This window comes from Musa acuminata, chromosome BXJ2-8 (assembly GCF_036884655.1).
Source record: "Musa acuminata AAA Group cultivar baxijiao chromosome BXJ2-8, Cavendish_Baxijiao_AAA, whole genome shotgun sequence".
Lineage (NCBI taxonomy): Eukaryota > Viridiplantae > Streptophyta > Magnoliopsida > Zingiberales > Musaceae > Musa > Musa acuminata.
In genome coordinates this window covers 6304275-6320130 of record NC_088345.1, presented here as the reverse complement: position 1 = coordinate 6320130, position 15856 = coordinate 6304275, and the positions used below count along the sequence as shown (strand labels likewise).

At 37.9% G+C, this 15856-nt stretch overlaps 2 protein-coding genes and 1 non-coding gene across 3 annotated transcripts; 2 read left to right on the top strand and 1 right to left on the bottom strand.

Annotated features, from left to right (window-relative positions):
* Positions 1–1829: 1829 nt before the first annotated feature.
* On the top strand, positions 1830–6886 carry LOC135618921 (U11/U12 small nuclear ribonucleoprotein 35 kDa protein-like). Its single transcript, XM_065120381.1, has 8 exons — positions 1830–2198; positions 2299–2396; positions 2462–2513; positions 4226–4296; positions 5720–5810; positions 5882–5957; positions 6115–6193; positions 6503–6886. The coding sequence occupies exons 1-8, from the start codon at positions 2060–2062 to the stop codon at positions 6719–6721; spliced, it is 825 nt and encodes a 274-aa protein (XP_064976453.1). The 5' UTR covers positions 1830–2059; the 3' UTR covers positions 6722–6886.
* Positions 6887–11602: 4716 nt separating this feature from the next.
* LOC135618450 (uncharacterized) lies at positions 11603–12893 on the bottom strand. The gene is made up of 3 exons (XM_065119319.1): positions 12503–12893; positions 11942–12058; positions 11603–11843 (listed from the first exon to the last, which is right to left on the bottom strand). The coding sequence occupies exons 1-2, from the start codon at positions 12879–12881 to the stop codon at positions 11979–11981; spliced, it is 459 nt and encodes a 152-aa protein (XP_064975391.1). The 5' UTR covers positions 12882–12893; the 3' UTR covers positions 11603–11843; positions 11942–11978.
* A 1737-nt stretch (positions 12894–14630) lies between these two features.
* Positions 14631–14750, top strand: LOC135621342 (U5 spliceosomal RNA). Its single transcript, XR_010490509.1, has one exon. It is a non-coding gene; the product is annotated as a U5 spliceosomal RNA (small nuclear RNA).
* The last annotated feature ends 1106 nt before the right edge of the window (positions 14751–15856 follow it).

Genomic DNA, 15856 nt, shown 5'->3' with positions numbered 1-15856 from the left:
GACTAAATTTATAATTATTATCTAGACATCACAAGAATGACATGTCAGTGCTATTTTTTACCTTTTCTTTCTTCTCTCTTTTTTATTTTTGCTAAGATTATTGTATTGGCAATCTACACTTATCTTTATCATCACCCAAAAGCAATAATATTATGATTTTAAATATTTGTTATTAAGACTTATATAAGTTAATATCTCTAATCAAAAAGATGTTAGTTAGCTTGGTAAAGACTAGATAAAATACTATGCGTAAAAAATAAAAAACTTAGTGTGTATATATATATATACACACTAAGTTTTTTATTTTTTACGCATAGTATTTTTTTAATTTTATTTTCATAGAGTGTTTCTTTTTTTTTAATGATATTATCCCTAGTCTCCGCCCCTCACCATCTCTACAACCAAAGCCCATTTACCTTAGCGTCACCATCTCTACCCATCGTGCCCTTGCCCTAACTTCTTGTGTCTTTATGTCGGCTTCGTACTCTCGCTATTTGACTTGACTCCTTAGACAAGTGGTGTTCTCTTCCTCACCCCCATCTTTTATGTCACCTTTCTTTACCTCTACTCATAACAATGTAGAAAGAAGATGTAGAACCTTCCGAGGATGAAAAGATGTTGACAGAGGAACTCATCCGAAGGAAAGGAAAGGACAAAACTCCTACCTCCAAAGGAATGAGGTTGAGTTATGGTAACAACGTAGAGAGTGACAAAGTGAGAGTGGAGAGGAGTATAGGGTAGTGGTACGATAGGGCGGAGGCGATGATTAACGGGTAAAGAATATGAGTAATATCATCTTTTAAAAAATAAAGAGTGTTTTACATAATAAAATATAAATAAATATTTTATGAGAAAAAAAATAAAACTTTATATTTTTAAAAATTTATCATATATATATATATATATATTGATGAATAATTAAATTTTTTTTTTAATGTTAGAAGCTAGAATAGCTACTAATAGAACAGCAAGGGTTGAAACAGACAATTGTCTTGTATTATATCATCAAGGAAACACGACTAATTGAGACCGATCTAATTATGGCACGTCTAACAAGTTGCTCTCGAATCTTTAATTCAAGTATATTAAAATCAATTCAATGTAACATATCTTTAACCATTTTGCACCACCCTCTTCCATAGTTGACTTTGTTGATACTTTGGACACAAGTCAAAGTCAAAAGGCACATAAAAGAAATAGGGCTTGCGTGTGCGTGCCATCAACGTACCTAAAAGTGACCAATTTTGCGTTGACTACGATATTGAACGACACGTCACGAATCCAGATTGTGCTATCAAACCTAAGAAATCCCACCCAAACATTGTTAGTCAACTCGAAACCATTCAACGACACCGGTGTTGGTAAGAGGTGCCAATTAGCAAGTGGAAATCGACCTACTCCTTACTGTTTGTTCATGGCAAGTGGGGTGACCCCACCAAAGATATAATCCTCGTTTTATGTACATACTATTTATGCACAACATACTCCGTATCACTTATTAATAATAAAAATATATTCAAGAAATTCAATTGCGACTAAAAGTATTCCAATCATGTGTTCGAAAGACCACTGGAATGAGCATTAAATGTTGATGTAATGGAGAATTGGACCGACCAACCTATTTCGTGTAGTTCCGAATCATTTCCATATTTATTATTGTAGATGACATTAGATCTACTCACTACTCTTATAGATTCGGACACCGACCATAAGCACACAAATAGGTATAGGTATACAAATCTTACCCACACGCGTCAATTTCGAATACCATCCGATCGGATTCAGTGTGCTCGAGTGGGGCTCACCACATAGGTATTGAGGTTTTTGAGTTGGTAAGGGTGAAGCGTCATTCCTATCAAAACCCCTTAAAAGTCCACTGAGGCCAGGACAATTGGGCCGAGCCCAATTAAAGCCCAGTAAGGTCCTATTTGGATCGAGCTCGATCCGAGATGTGGGCCTTAGGCGTCGTCTTCTTCCTTCTCCTTCTTCGCGTTTGGAGAGAAGATTTGGGAATTCTTGATGATCTTTGTCTTGGGCACGAGAGACGGGGGAAGCAGGGATGAGTAACGCCAACATCAACGCCGTGTTCTACGCGGACACGTACCACCCGATTCAAGCCGGGAGCATCGACGGCACTGATACCCTCCCCCACGACAACGCCGTCTACCGCGCAGTCCTCTGCTCCGCCGCTGGGCTCTGTGAGTGGCTTCAGCTCCTGTACCTCCTTCCTCTGTCCCTTCGTTTCGTGTTTGCCTCGCCTCGCCGATGTGAATTCGTGGCTTGTTTGGTATCTTTCAGATGACCCGTTCGGTGATCCCAAGGTTATCGGTGATCCCTACTGCACGGTCTTCGTCGGGCGGCTCTCGCGCTTCACCGATGAAGAAACTCTACGAAAGGTGTGATTTTGACTCACGGGTTCTTCTTTGGTCATAGTGATCTTCATTTCTGATTTTACTTGCAGGCGATGAGCAAGTATGGAACGGTGAAAAATTTGCGACTTGTGAGACATATAGGTAAATCCTTATGCTTTGGTGATTGTCCATCTCTACTATGTTATCTCTTAGAATGCGATGCCTACATATGCTGTTTGTGAAAATGAGCCTTGGAATACTAGTTGCATTTGGCTTGACGGACAAGTATTTTTGTAGCTTATTGACCACGTTAGAAAGATTATTAGGCTCCAAGCTCCAAGGACCCAGGAAAGTGAGGCCCTTAGTTGCAATTCAGGTTTTAACTTCTAATATCATATTTTAATTGCATTTCACTTGTAAAAAGACACTACTTCTCGTCAAGCCTCATTAAACATGGCTGAAAACATAAGCTACTTTCTTCTCTAGACATTTTGATACAACAATGCAATTGCTCGCTTTGCATACAATTAAATATGTATGACAATAACAACAAAGTCATTAGTCTCGATTATTTGAGGTCGACTACATGGATCTTTTGTTGTTGTTGAGATCTGTAAGAAGTTTTCTGTTTAGTTAAGTTCATAGTATTTAAATCTTTATTTATAGATTCCATTAAAGCCTTATTAGGTATTCTTGTACCTCTTTTCATACCACTAACAGTAATTATTTCATATCTTCTGACTACTGCATATGAAGGTTTCCTAAGCACATGTTCATACTATGTTAAATGATTTTCTCTCATCTTATCCTCGATCGAAGCGATACCTAATTGTTCACAAATAAAAAAAATTATTTTCTTATTTTTCATGGTAACTCTACACATACATATCAACATTCTTATCTCGGTAACATAAACTTTTTGTATATGTTATTTTTTAACTGTCCAACACTCAGATCTATAAAGCATTATTGGTCTCACAACTGTCTTATACAATTAAATGTATAGACGAATAATATTTATTAGGTGGCAAACAGCAGCTGTGACATCGCATTCATGGGCTCTAATTCATGTTTTACCATTTTAAGTTTTTATTTTATTTTCTATTGGGTTGGATCGGACCACTTGAAAGGACAATGGTCTGTATACTGATCCACACTCGGACTGGTACATATCACCCATTTCATACCGGTCTAGACAAAATGAAGAATGTTGTTATGAGTTCTGACAAGACTAGATATTGGCAGGCGCATCATGCATGATGTTTTGTAAAACAGTACTGTCCTCAATTGGGAAGTCAATAGGGTTCTCATAGAGATGTCTTAACAGGCATTCATTTGCAACTCAAACATTTATCATATGATAGTTGCTACATACAGGCCAATCCTTCTACATGCACAGTTGACTTGTTTTGTTGGATATGCATTAGGTTGTTAATATGATTGTTTACAGATTAGCCATGGTGTTGGTTTTTTTGTCTTTTGAACTAACAATGTTATCTAAAATTCAGTTAAACTAATTACACTTAGCACAATAGGTTGGTATCAATGTATATGTTTGTTGTTTGATCCACATTTGGTGCTGCTATATGCAGATGATATCCATGCTATATGTATGCGTATTATAACTTTCGTTTGTATGCCCACACTAGAAAAATTTTAAACACATGGTTAAAGTATTGTTAAATGCTGCTCTATCCTTTAGAAATTTACTAAGTGTATTTCATGTGGATCCGATGTCTTGCATTTCCAGGTTGTTGCACCAATTTGAGTATATGTGTCTATGCACGTATATACCTTGGTGATGAGTCTATATATTGAATAAGTCCTGCAAGTATTATCTTTGAGTTACAAAACTTTTTCTCTGGTGTTTGCAGTTACTGGTGCCTCACGTGGCTATGCTTTTGTTGAATATGAAACTGAGAGGGAGATGCGTCGTGCATATGAGGTCTTATTTTCACACCTTAATTCACAATCTCTCTGAGTTTTGACAATCGTTGTACTGGTTACATCTAGTTAGTTATGCATATGGTGTCTTCATTAGTTCAATCCAAGGATACAAGATCTTTTGCATATTGACTATTCAGCATCATTCTTCATGTATCTACTATAATATTAGATCCTACTATATTAAGTTTGGTATGTACTATCAATCTGCTGAGACATTTATGTTTTAACTGTTTTTATGAAATAATGCAGCATGAATATGGTATAGAACTTCCATATTTCTGGTGCCAGTCATTAAATTAATGATTTGGCAACTGAGACTCATTTAGTTTGTAGGCTTCACAACCTTTTATTTATAGTGAACTTAATAAACGATGTTACATAATGAAAGATTGCTGTTATTGAAGCATTTATAGGAATTAATCATGGACTATCTTTCTCCACAAGATCTGCAAAATTCTTGATTCATTCTAAATCCTGCTTTAGTGGGCTGTATAAAGTATCGAAGCTGCATCTCCATTATCCAGAAATAATTTTAGTCTATTTTCATGCATGATATTTTTGTATATTATCAATAAGGTCTAATCTGCATATTTTCCCTTCATCTTTTTGAGTGACTCATTGGCCAAATCTCAGGTTCCTTGTCAGGGTAGCAAATTGGTATACATTTTTTATTATGCAAACCAAATCTGCTGTATGTTGAGCTGCTAAAAATAATGCATATAAATCCATGGCAAGAATGGAATTCATTTGTGACTTATGAAGTAAAGTATTTTTGTAATTCTCAATTTATTTCATTTGGATCCATGTCACAGTGTTACCAAGTTAAAGGACTAGGCTGTTTGCTTTTTCACAGATAATGCTTGTCCAGATGCTAGAAAAGTGAGCATACTTGAACATTATCAAATTGATGGGCTGGTGGGAGAAGATTAGTGCTTATCCTACCCAGAGGAATTTTCAGGAGAATCAATCCACTGAGGTCCATGCTATGCACGGGAAATTGTTGAAATCAGAATAATACAGCTAATAAACAGGATAAGTGAGAAATTAGAAAAAGGAGTCAATGTTCAACCTAGAGCAGTGTGTTCCATAATTTATAGTTTTATACTACATAATGGTGCTTCAGAGGAAACTGAGATTCTGTGTCCGAGGAAGCGCTGTCTTCTTCTTTCCTCTGCTATTGAAATCTTAATAGATAGATTATTCCAGCAACAATTCAGCTTCCAAGCCAACTCTAAACTTCAATGTTATGCAAAATTTTATCAAGAACTTCCAAGCATGTAAAATAGAACACCTGAAAATATTTGACCCCTTTAATTATGGTTGCATAGGAGTGAAATACATATGTTGTTGTATCTGGCCTTCAAGCTGTAAATACATATGTTGTTGCTATCAGACACTGACCGTGTTTGTTATACTGGCAGGATGCACATCATTCTTTGATTGATGATTATGAAGTCATTGTTGACTACTACCGGCAGCATCTGATGCCTGGATGGATCCCAAGAAGATTAGGTATGTTAAAGCACTCAAAACATTATTCGATCTTTCAACACTCATTGAACTCTCTGTACTCTTTATAAAAGGAGGGGGACTCGGAGGCAAGAAGGAATCTGGTCAACTTCGGTTTGGAGGTCGAGAGAGGCCATTTCGAGCTCCTTTGTGCGTATTAGGCCTTAAGTTTGAGCTGCTTTGTTTAATAATTTCGACTCACTATTTCTTGAGCAATTATTTTCGTGTGTCTGCTGTTCCACATAAATTTTTTTTCACAAAGCAATTACCGATGACCAAAATGCTCCATGTTTTTTTGCCTAAGCAGACGCCATATTCCGTATGCCGATTTACAACGGCTTGGTATTCCACCTCCACCCGAAGGGCGATATATGTCACGTTTTCAGGTATTATATTTTTGGATCTAGTTCCTACTTCATCAGACCAACTGTTCAACTATCACCATCTTTTGATGAGTTTCTTTAGTTTTGCAAAGTTTTAGAACACTATCTTCCAGCTGAATTATCTGCACTAATTCAATAGCAGAAATTTGTTAAAAACTGAAAAACTTGTAAAGTTTATTATCCCTGCCGAGTATAATTGTTCTATAGAATTAGCCTATAATATAAGAGATCAATTCCTAGTACTTTCTTGATCGTATCTGTCAACCGGGACAACATCTACGAACTAACTCTTCCTTGCCTACTATTATGAAGGTTCCATCGCCGCCTAGGTGCAGAAGCAGCCATGCAGCCATGGATGATTCACCTGCTCGGCAGAGAAGATCTCGTGACAAGGAAGAACCCTCTCATAGGCGACATAGGAGATCAGCTGATAGAGATGATTCCTCTCACAAGCATCATAAACATCGAGAACATTCGCATCAGCATAAGAAGAGATCGACAAGCAGAGATTACGATTTCTTAGATCATTGACTAGATGCCTAACATTGTATCCTTAATGGTCCTTAGATATCCGACCTTTGTTCTCAGCATATGCTCAGGATAATCAAAAGTATTACATTCTGCACATACATGTCCGGTGACAGGCAAATCTTTGATTGATTTTGAAGTACTTTCTTGTTGTACTCCTCAAGACTAGGTTGATCTTTTGGATGTTCTGAATCACACCAAATCAGCCCCAAGTGTTTGATGTCAAATTGCTGATGTTTTCACAACCAGCATCAAACAATGAAACTCTTATTGAAGTCAAAGAGGGTTTTTAGAGATCCAAAGCTCTGAGAGGCAATCTTTACCTCAGACTTGTTTGTTTGAACTGCAAAACTTGAAAGAAACGGCAAGACCAACTCTAGATTGAAGAAGAAGATTTCACGAACATAAAACCATTCCAATTCTGCTGATTCTTTGCACCTTAATACTTAAAATGAAATAAAATTCTATACATAAGAGAGAAAAACGATCAACTAAAATTGACCTGTCAAAAAAGAGCTCTCATGTTTGCCTGATGAACAAGACCGTCCCGGGTCCGATATCATCACTGTCGACGATGTGCGGATTGTCGTCCAGAATGAAAAGATCGTCGCACTTCACACTGATGGTCTGCAGGGTCTCACCCTCCTCGGCGACGTACAGCTCGGCACAGCCGCCGCCGTCCCTCAGACGCCGGGCGTCGCTGCCGACGGCAAAGATGGCCTGAAGGATGAACAGCACGGTTAGCAATCTCATGGTGGCTTACCACAGTACCGTTTTGACCGATGAAGAGATGAGTTTGCAGATTGATCTCTCTCTCTCTCCTTTCTCTGTATATATGTATGCACTGAGAACGGCAATAGGAGGACTTGGTCAAGACTTCACGGTGAAGGCTTGCGAAGACTGCAGACGGTGGCGGAGCTGATCGTTGGCGGCTTCAACGCCAAGAGTACGACCAAAGAGAGAACTAAATGGAAGTAGCGTAAACATTTCATCATGTTCATCTAAAGGCCATCTTTTGAATGTGTCAAATTGCGTTGGTTGTGATGTGTTTTTCGAAGGCCTCGAAACATTTTTACACTGTATGTATTATTAAGTAGGAAGAATTTGCATAGAAAAACAAATTTCATGGTAAAATCTGTTGGATCGACTCTCGAGAAAAAATGGATGTAATTTAGAAATTTAGGACATAAAAATTCTGATTTTTTTGATACTTTCATTAGCTCATCTCTTTCTAAACCTCCATCATCATATGCTAATTTTTTCGTCTCCCCGCACTTTATTTATTCTTTTACTGCAGCTTTCAGATGCATTATTGGATCATACCACTAATTAAGAAAATTTTATAGAGTTTAGCAAAAAAGTTAATTTAATTTTTATTAATTATATATTCTTTGATCATAAAATGTTTGAATGATATTAGGGTTTTGGTTTGTTGTAGAGTTTGGATATAGGAAGTCATAGCTGTGTATATATTTCTAGAATTTACATAAATATAATGCATGAAGGCAGATAAGGATTGTTATAGTAATATATCAGCACACCATTCTTGAATTCCAAGTAGCAGATGTGGATGAAGCAGGTAGGAATTGAATACTGCATGTCTCAATCCTGCCATTGATAACTCACATAGGTGAGCTAAAATGCTACAAGATTCAAGATCTGTTCACCTAATCTTTGGTCAGCAATCGTGTCTTGGTAATCTGAATTATGCATCACATGTTGATGGCAAAGCAAGTTTGGGGTTGATATGATGTTTAAGAAGCATGGAATTTGTTTTTGTTTATAGAGAGGCTGATACGACTCAATTTAGTAGGCCGGCATAAAAAAAAAAAGTTAGTAATCAGATAGGAAAGTTGCCTTCAAATCTATATAGAACTCTCCTATACTGTATTAAGAATGTAAGACTATGTAAGCAGGGCTAATTACATATTACCTCTTATTGTTATATCTCTTTAGCATCCTGATCCATAGATTTCAATTGAAATCCCTATAGTTATAAAAGTGAAACATTCATCCTAACGTCGTTGGCCTTACCGACGGAAGATATAGTGCATGAATGGTTCCACATTGCTTTGCCTCACCTGCCTCCTCTCTCTTCGTTGTCGGTAACGCAAATGCCTCACTTGCCTCTTCTTTCTCCTCCGACGTCGACACAAATGCAAAGTGACGCCGAAGGAGGAAGAGGAGGCAAAGTGGTGTGGCACCAACGCAGATGCCTCACCGCTCTGCCTCATTTTCCTCCTTGTCGTTGATACTCGGATCGACATCGGCAAAGTCGATCATCGTAGTGTTATCATCGACCACCATCACAATAGTCACCCATGACGCTACCATCTGTCACCACTATTGAAATTATCTTTTTGTCCATCATTTTCGTATTATTCATGCACGTGCTATCGCGTGTTACATCTTCCGTCGGTAAAGCCAATAACTTTAGGGTAAATGAGTTTTAAATATTTCACTTTCACAACTCTAGGGATTTCAATATAAAATTTTTAAACCTAAAAATTAAGATACTAAAGTATAATTAGCCACTCTTAAGTATTATGGAAATAAATTACCCCTAAATGCTGACAGCATTTACAAGGAAAACACTATACATTTCAACCATATGGAGAAGGAAGTCCATTGCTGTACCTCCTTTCACTTGTATTACAAGCACCATTGCTCCCACAGAAATCACTCTCCTAAGCACAACCAGTTTCAAAGACCTACTTGTTCACCTAATGTTTCATCAATGATGTGATTCAAAATGTGTGAAATCTTATGCTCACAAGATGTTCACCATTTGAGGCAAATATGAAGTGCTATCATGTATAAGAAACATGTTTTGTTTTAGTTTCATGAGCATTCACATTATGGTAGCAATTCTATCTGTTTGGTAGATTGGATGAGTAAAACAAAGAGAAGGAAAAACAAGCTGTAACATAAGTAACATTATTAACTAGCTTCCTTGTTGAAACATTAGGAGTGTCAACAAGTAGTGCACAGTTACTGCTAAAAGTTTTTACTGTTACGATATCAAATACATTTTTGAAGTCTGTGTTTCAAGAGAATATAAAAACAGTCCTCATTATTGACTAATTTTATTTTCTACTGCATCTGGATTACGAGAAATCATTAAGCTCATCAGATAACAATGAACAAATGCTACAATGAGGAATCATTATTCCACTTGTAGAGGGCGAACCTAGTGTACGAGACATCCGCTAATGCAGGATACATAACCTTAAATCTATAGTTAGAGAGGAGGTTATTTTTGAGACTTGATCTATGGTCTCTCGAGTCGCAAGAGAACAACCTTGTCATTATATCAAGGTCCGCCCTCTAATATTATAAGACTGAGTCCCTCCCCTAATTCAAGATGACAATTTTTTCTCATTTAATTATTAGAATATACTCAATCTAATTCTAACATTGTCAATGATGGGTGAGGAGAACTTGGTTTCCATTTTCTAATTTTATCAGGATATTTTTACATGTTGTATTTCTATATCCATAACTAGAGATGAGTATATGAACATTCTCACAGCATTACTTGGTCAGAAGTTGAAAGGACAGTGGTAGATATGTATATCTTGTAAGGAAAAAGGAAAGCAAGTAGTATATGAACATTCTCATTGCATGAATTGGTCAGAAGTTGAAAGGACTGTGGTAGATAAGTCAATCTTGTAAGGAAAAAGGAAGACATGTAGTACATGAACATGTTATGGCATGATTTGGTCAGAAGTTGAAAGGACTATGTTAGACAAGTAAATCTTGTGAGCAAAAGCAAAACATGTAAAAGCTGGGATCACTAATCAAAAAAGAAAAACTGAAGTTGTAAGATCATATTCAGATCCATAAAAGTATTTATGATCTGGAGAGATGAGAACCTTAATAACACACATATATTGGTCAATCCAATTCTAGTGATCACTGGGTCTCACTGCTCTTCTTTTTTCTATCTAGTCCTCAGCTTATCTTCATTCAGATTTCCTCCTATTCTTTGTACATGGTTGATTTGCTCTTGGCTAACAAAATGACACAGCTATCACTTAAGGAGTTCCCATCAATATCTAGCCAACTTGACAAATTAAACAATGAATAGTCACTACATGAACTCGACCTGGTGCTTTTTGCCAGTATCACCAAGAGTGTGTTCTCCATCATCTACTTCTATTGTCTTTTTTATCTTAAGAAGTAACTATGAATTTAACCTATCACAGATGTCCTTTTCTTCTTAAAGTCCCCTGCATACTAACTTAATTATGTATTGGTAACAACCAGTAGTTTAGGAAAGCAAAAGGCAATCTGAAGATGCTTGATAACTTCATGAAACTAATGAAAATGAACTTATATTGCTAGTGCAGCTAATCCGTGCACTAACTCATTTTCTCTCAAACCATACAAGTAAATTTCTAGCAACACAAGCTCCTCCTTTCCTTGTGAATCATTGTCTGACAAAGAGGTTAATAAGCTAAATTGCTAGCATTATCTACTTTGCAGAATCAATAGTGTCTGAAGCTACCATTTCAAGAGTATTTATTTAGTGCCGTTCTGCAGCAGCATGGCCGATACAAGAAGTTAAACACATAGAAAACCCAAACCTTCAGTGTGGTTTTGTTGGATCTGGGGGTAAATCAGCAGTTACTATTTTGCAGCTAAATCTCCAGACAAACCTATGCTTTTGTCATTGTGGAATATCAGACTGTCTCTGGATGCCTAGCCATGTACATAAACAGATAAAAGTAGTTAGTCCAGATGATCTAAATAAACAAATTTCTGAGAACCTGTAACACAAACAAAGCAAGTTCAAATCTGTCACATTACTAATAGTACCATAAACCCATGCTAGAATTTTCATGATCACACCTTGTTGAGATCTGAGGAGCAGTCAAGACATGTCATCATCGGTTTTACCATTTAATTACTCTTTGTTGCAACTAAACCGATTACATCGAAAAATTACTGATATGTTAATAATTTCGAAACCAAGAAGAATCATATTATTCATCCTGTATCATACATGAAAAGAGGAAGTTCTCTTCTTTACATGTCGGCAGGTCAGTCATGATAAATTGGTCCTTCTCTTTACTTCCTCTCTGTTCTTTTTGTCATATGCCTTCATTTTCCATCTGTTCCTCTGAAAATAGAATGTCTTAATATCAGGGGCTTCAAGCAGAGGATTCACTCGACATAGAACATCCTTGGCATTAAATTTACAAGGTTATCACTTCTTACCTCAGCAGACTAACTCCTAAAGGAAATGCGAACTCTTTCAGCTGCATAATCGGAGAGTACATGCTACTGCCTGCGCCCAATACTTGAGCCTTGCTTTAACTTCATCTGGATCATCTCCTAGTAGATACACCAAAGACATTTGAATTAGGAAACTGGATCATATTACAATAATAAATCTACAGAAAAGTTTCTATAAACCCAATAAGATGAGAAATTCATATCTTGCACACTATTAGTTAGATCAAATATATGAGGGGAAAACAAAGTGCTTTTTTAGATAGTGAATCTAGATATATCAAATTATATCAAGTCAGAGCATCAAAATAACCTTTCACTAATTTGGTTCTTACCAGTTGCGGAAGAATCAATTTATCAAACATTTCAAAGAAATTTGTAGCCCTAAGATAATGGACATTTCGATTATAGCAATCATACCTATCCACAAACATATATCCACTGTTTTTGAAAAGAAGATGGAATCTTTAGCTCCATTTCCTACCGAAAGGAAAACGAAGAACTTGATTCGATTTCAGACAGAGAAGCGAGAAGTTATCATACTACCAGGACTGGAGATCTTCCAATTGGCGATGGGAGGTGAATCTTCAGGAGGCATTGGTTGGCGCTGATCGTTCAGGTGGAACATCTGGCTCATGGAGTAGCAGAGCTCCAGCGCCGGGAGCGTGTTGCGGAGCTCTGGGATCCCCTCGTAGTTGAACCCGAACCCTAGGTCGAGGCAACCCTTGAGCTCTTCCAGGTCCTCCTCCGTCAGGCTCCTCGTCCCCGCTATCCCGCCCGGCCACCTCTCCCCGCCGCTCGCCGTGTCCACGACATATCCCTGCAGAGTCACCCCACCGCCATCGCCGCCCTTCCGCGGACACGCCTCCCCCCCGCACCGCCACCTCCGTCCAGACCACCCCTTCGCCCCTTCGTCCGCCGCCATGCCCTGGTCCTCCTCCCCTCCTCCGCGGAGGCAACGGTTCCAATTCCTCTCTCCCGGCACGCGATGGACCGCGGCATTTAAATGGCTCAAAGTAACGTACCATAACTCGATGATCATCATCAACATCGCAACGATGATGAACGAACGGATGGACGTGTTATATACCACATAAAGTTGGATGTACCCGTCACGTACCCGCATCTCTCGCTGTGAGAGGGTCCGACTGGATGCCGGCATGTGGGCCCCGAGAGTGTTATGTGACGCCGATGATGACGTAATGACTCGATCACTCTCACTTATTACCGTTATGTTATTTTTATTTAAGGGTAAACTTTCTTAAAAAAATCTAAGTTTTTAATTTTTTTAGAGCGTAATTATTCTCGCATAGTACTTTTTATCTTTTTTAAATATTAAAAATATCTTTAGCCTTTAATTATTGTATGTCTTATTATTTGCGCTCATCATCTATTGTCCTCAAATGTGTCCTCGTCATTTATCTGTTAGTTATTGTTATGCTCTTATCCATCAATCTTCACCCTCTCATGTTAAAAGAGTTCGTTGCTCATCCATGGCCTCCATCACTCAGAGTCGAAATGTTTAATGTTTTGTCTATCTCGATATGGTACATCAATCTCTTCTTCGTTGCTTCCTCCTCTTCTTATATAGTGGTAGCTCAAGAAGGTTTGTTCCTTCACCTTACTTTACCTCTTTGACCTATCTGAAATCTTTACTATCGACGATCTCATCATCTCATTCATTTATCTCCTTAGTTTCATCTGCATTTTATTCGTTTATATTATTGTCTCCTCCAACGATGAGGAGGACAATTTCTTCCTCTCGAGCGTTACCCTTGCTCTTGCTGCTCCCATTCCCTTACCCTCTCTCACCACCATTTGTCCCCTCCTTTGCACTGACATTATTGTTATTTGCTCCCTCCCTCGTCTATATCTCTCGACAATGGAGATGGTGGGGTGAAGGCGAGGCTTTAGCAATGAACGAGAGCGAGGGCAATGTATCTCAATGACGATAGACAATAACGAGGGTGACGAGTAAAGATAGCCACATGGATACGATAAGACTTGGTAGTGAGGTAGAGGTGACAAGCGGTGACCATAAATGTGATAATCGGTGAGGTGGAGGTCAAAAGTAATCTCATCTTTTAGAAAATAAAAAGTGTTATATGGGATAAAGAAAAAACACACGAAGTAGAAAAATAAGAACTTAGAGCTTTTCGAGAAATTTATCCCTTATTTAATTTAAATTTTAATGTCTATCATAAAATAATATTCATTCTTCATATTCCGTACGCAGGATTCATGCAGCAGCAAATTGGGTTTCAATTTAAGAGCCGATGTATTAAGAAGGAAACTTGATATATTCGGAATCGTATTCTCTCTTCAAAATTTGACGATTTACGACTTTTTTTTTTTGCATTTGAAGACTAATCACGCAAGTCTAGAAATATACACTCTGGGAATTTTGACAAACACCTGCAAGACGCGGCCACTCTGTCTTGCCTCAGCATAGGCATTCATTCAGTGACTAGATCGTTAAAGGCCACAGAAAAGACGGATATCTCAATCCAAGCAGATCAACGAAACCTGCAGCGTGATACTACTACCACTTGGAAAGAGGAGGAAGACGAAGACGGAGAGACGGGAACTTTTAGTCCCACATCGCTCGATTTAGTCTGTGATTCGCGCCGAGTTGCTATATAAGATGTGGGACGGCCCTCAGTCCAAACCACGCAGCTGCGTGGTGAGCACAAAGCGAACTATTCTTTCGCCTTTTACTAAAGAATACCGTGTGCACGCCACATAAAGCAGCATACGCCAATTTTTTGAGGGGTTTTCTCTTTCTATAGAGGGCCCCAACAAAGCTAATCTAAACTCTTGGAAACTGGGATTGATGCTTTCTTCAGTAAGCTTCCTTGCTAACATCGTTACTATTGCTTCTTCTATTGGTTGGGTTAATATTTTTGAGGTATTGTGAGCAAAATCATACAGTGGTAGTGGGTTTTTTTTTCTTATTTGGTCATTCTGAATCCAAGTGAACTTCTCATATCTTTGACTAGGCAACAACTTTGTTTGAATGTGTTGTTCATCACCACATTCAAATTGATTCCTCCATATGAAAGCTGTGGTCCAAACCATAGTTGATGCAGAACTCCAAATATCTGAGGGAACCACTAGAGAGAATCATTTTCAAGGCCTCCAGGGATTGGACCACAGTTGCAAATAAAGCAGATGAGCAAGGAATGCTTTTTTGCAGACCTTTTTCTTGTGTCTGTCATGGAGCAGATTTGCTCATTTGCCAAGAGCACTTTTGATATGTGGGGAACAATTTCTACTGGGCCAGGAATTTGGTACCCTTTTCCTTGTCTCAGATCTGGGCAACTTGAAGCAGTCCATATGTAAGAAAAGCTACTTGGCAGGCAAAGACACAAACCAGCTAACATCACATCTTGAAGTGATTGAACACATGTTCAAAGAATCTTGCCTTTTGACTTCCCAAAAGAACATAATTTTGTCCCTTGCTCCATGCATCACATTTGAAAATGATTAAGATTGTTCTTTTGCGACCAGGAAATCATGATTTTAAGATAAAACTACTGTTAAGATTTACTAGAATTTCACATAGAATAATAACCATCACTTGAAACTCTAAATGGAATGCAGTTAATTGACTTATGGTGCATAATCTTTTGTAAAATCTAATGTAATATGAATTGTATGGGTCCATGACATGAGGGCCATCTATGTTTAATAAAACCTGGTTCAGTCTACATCTATTCTTTGTTACTTCCTACTTGCTACCAGAAGCAACTCTGAGGAGTACCATTCTTGTTTGCCATGCTACATATATTTACTTTCAGAATGTTTTTGTACCATTTTCATTTCTAACCCATGGAAAAACAGCATAACATTTCTCAGATGATAATGATGGTTATAATGCAGATTAACTGGAACTCAAAA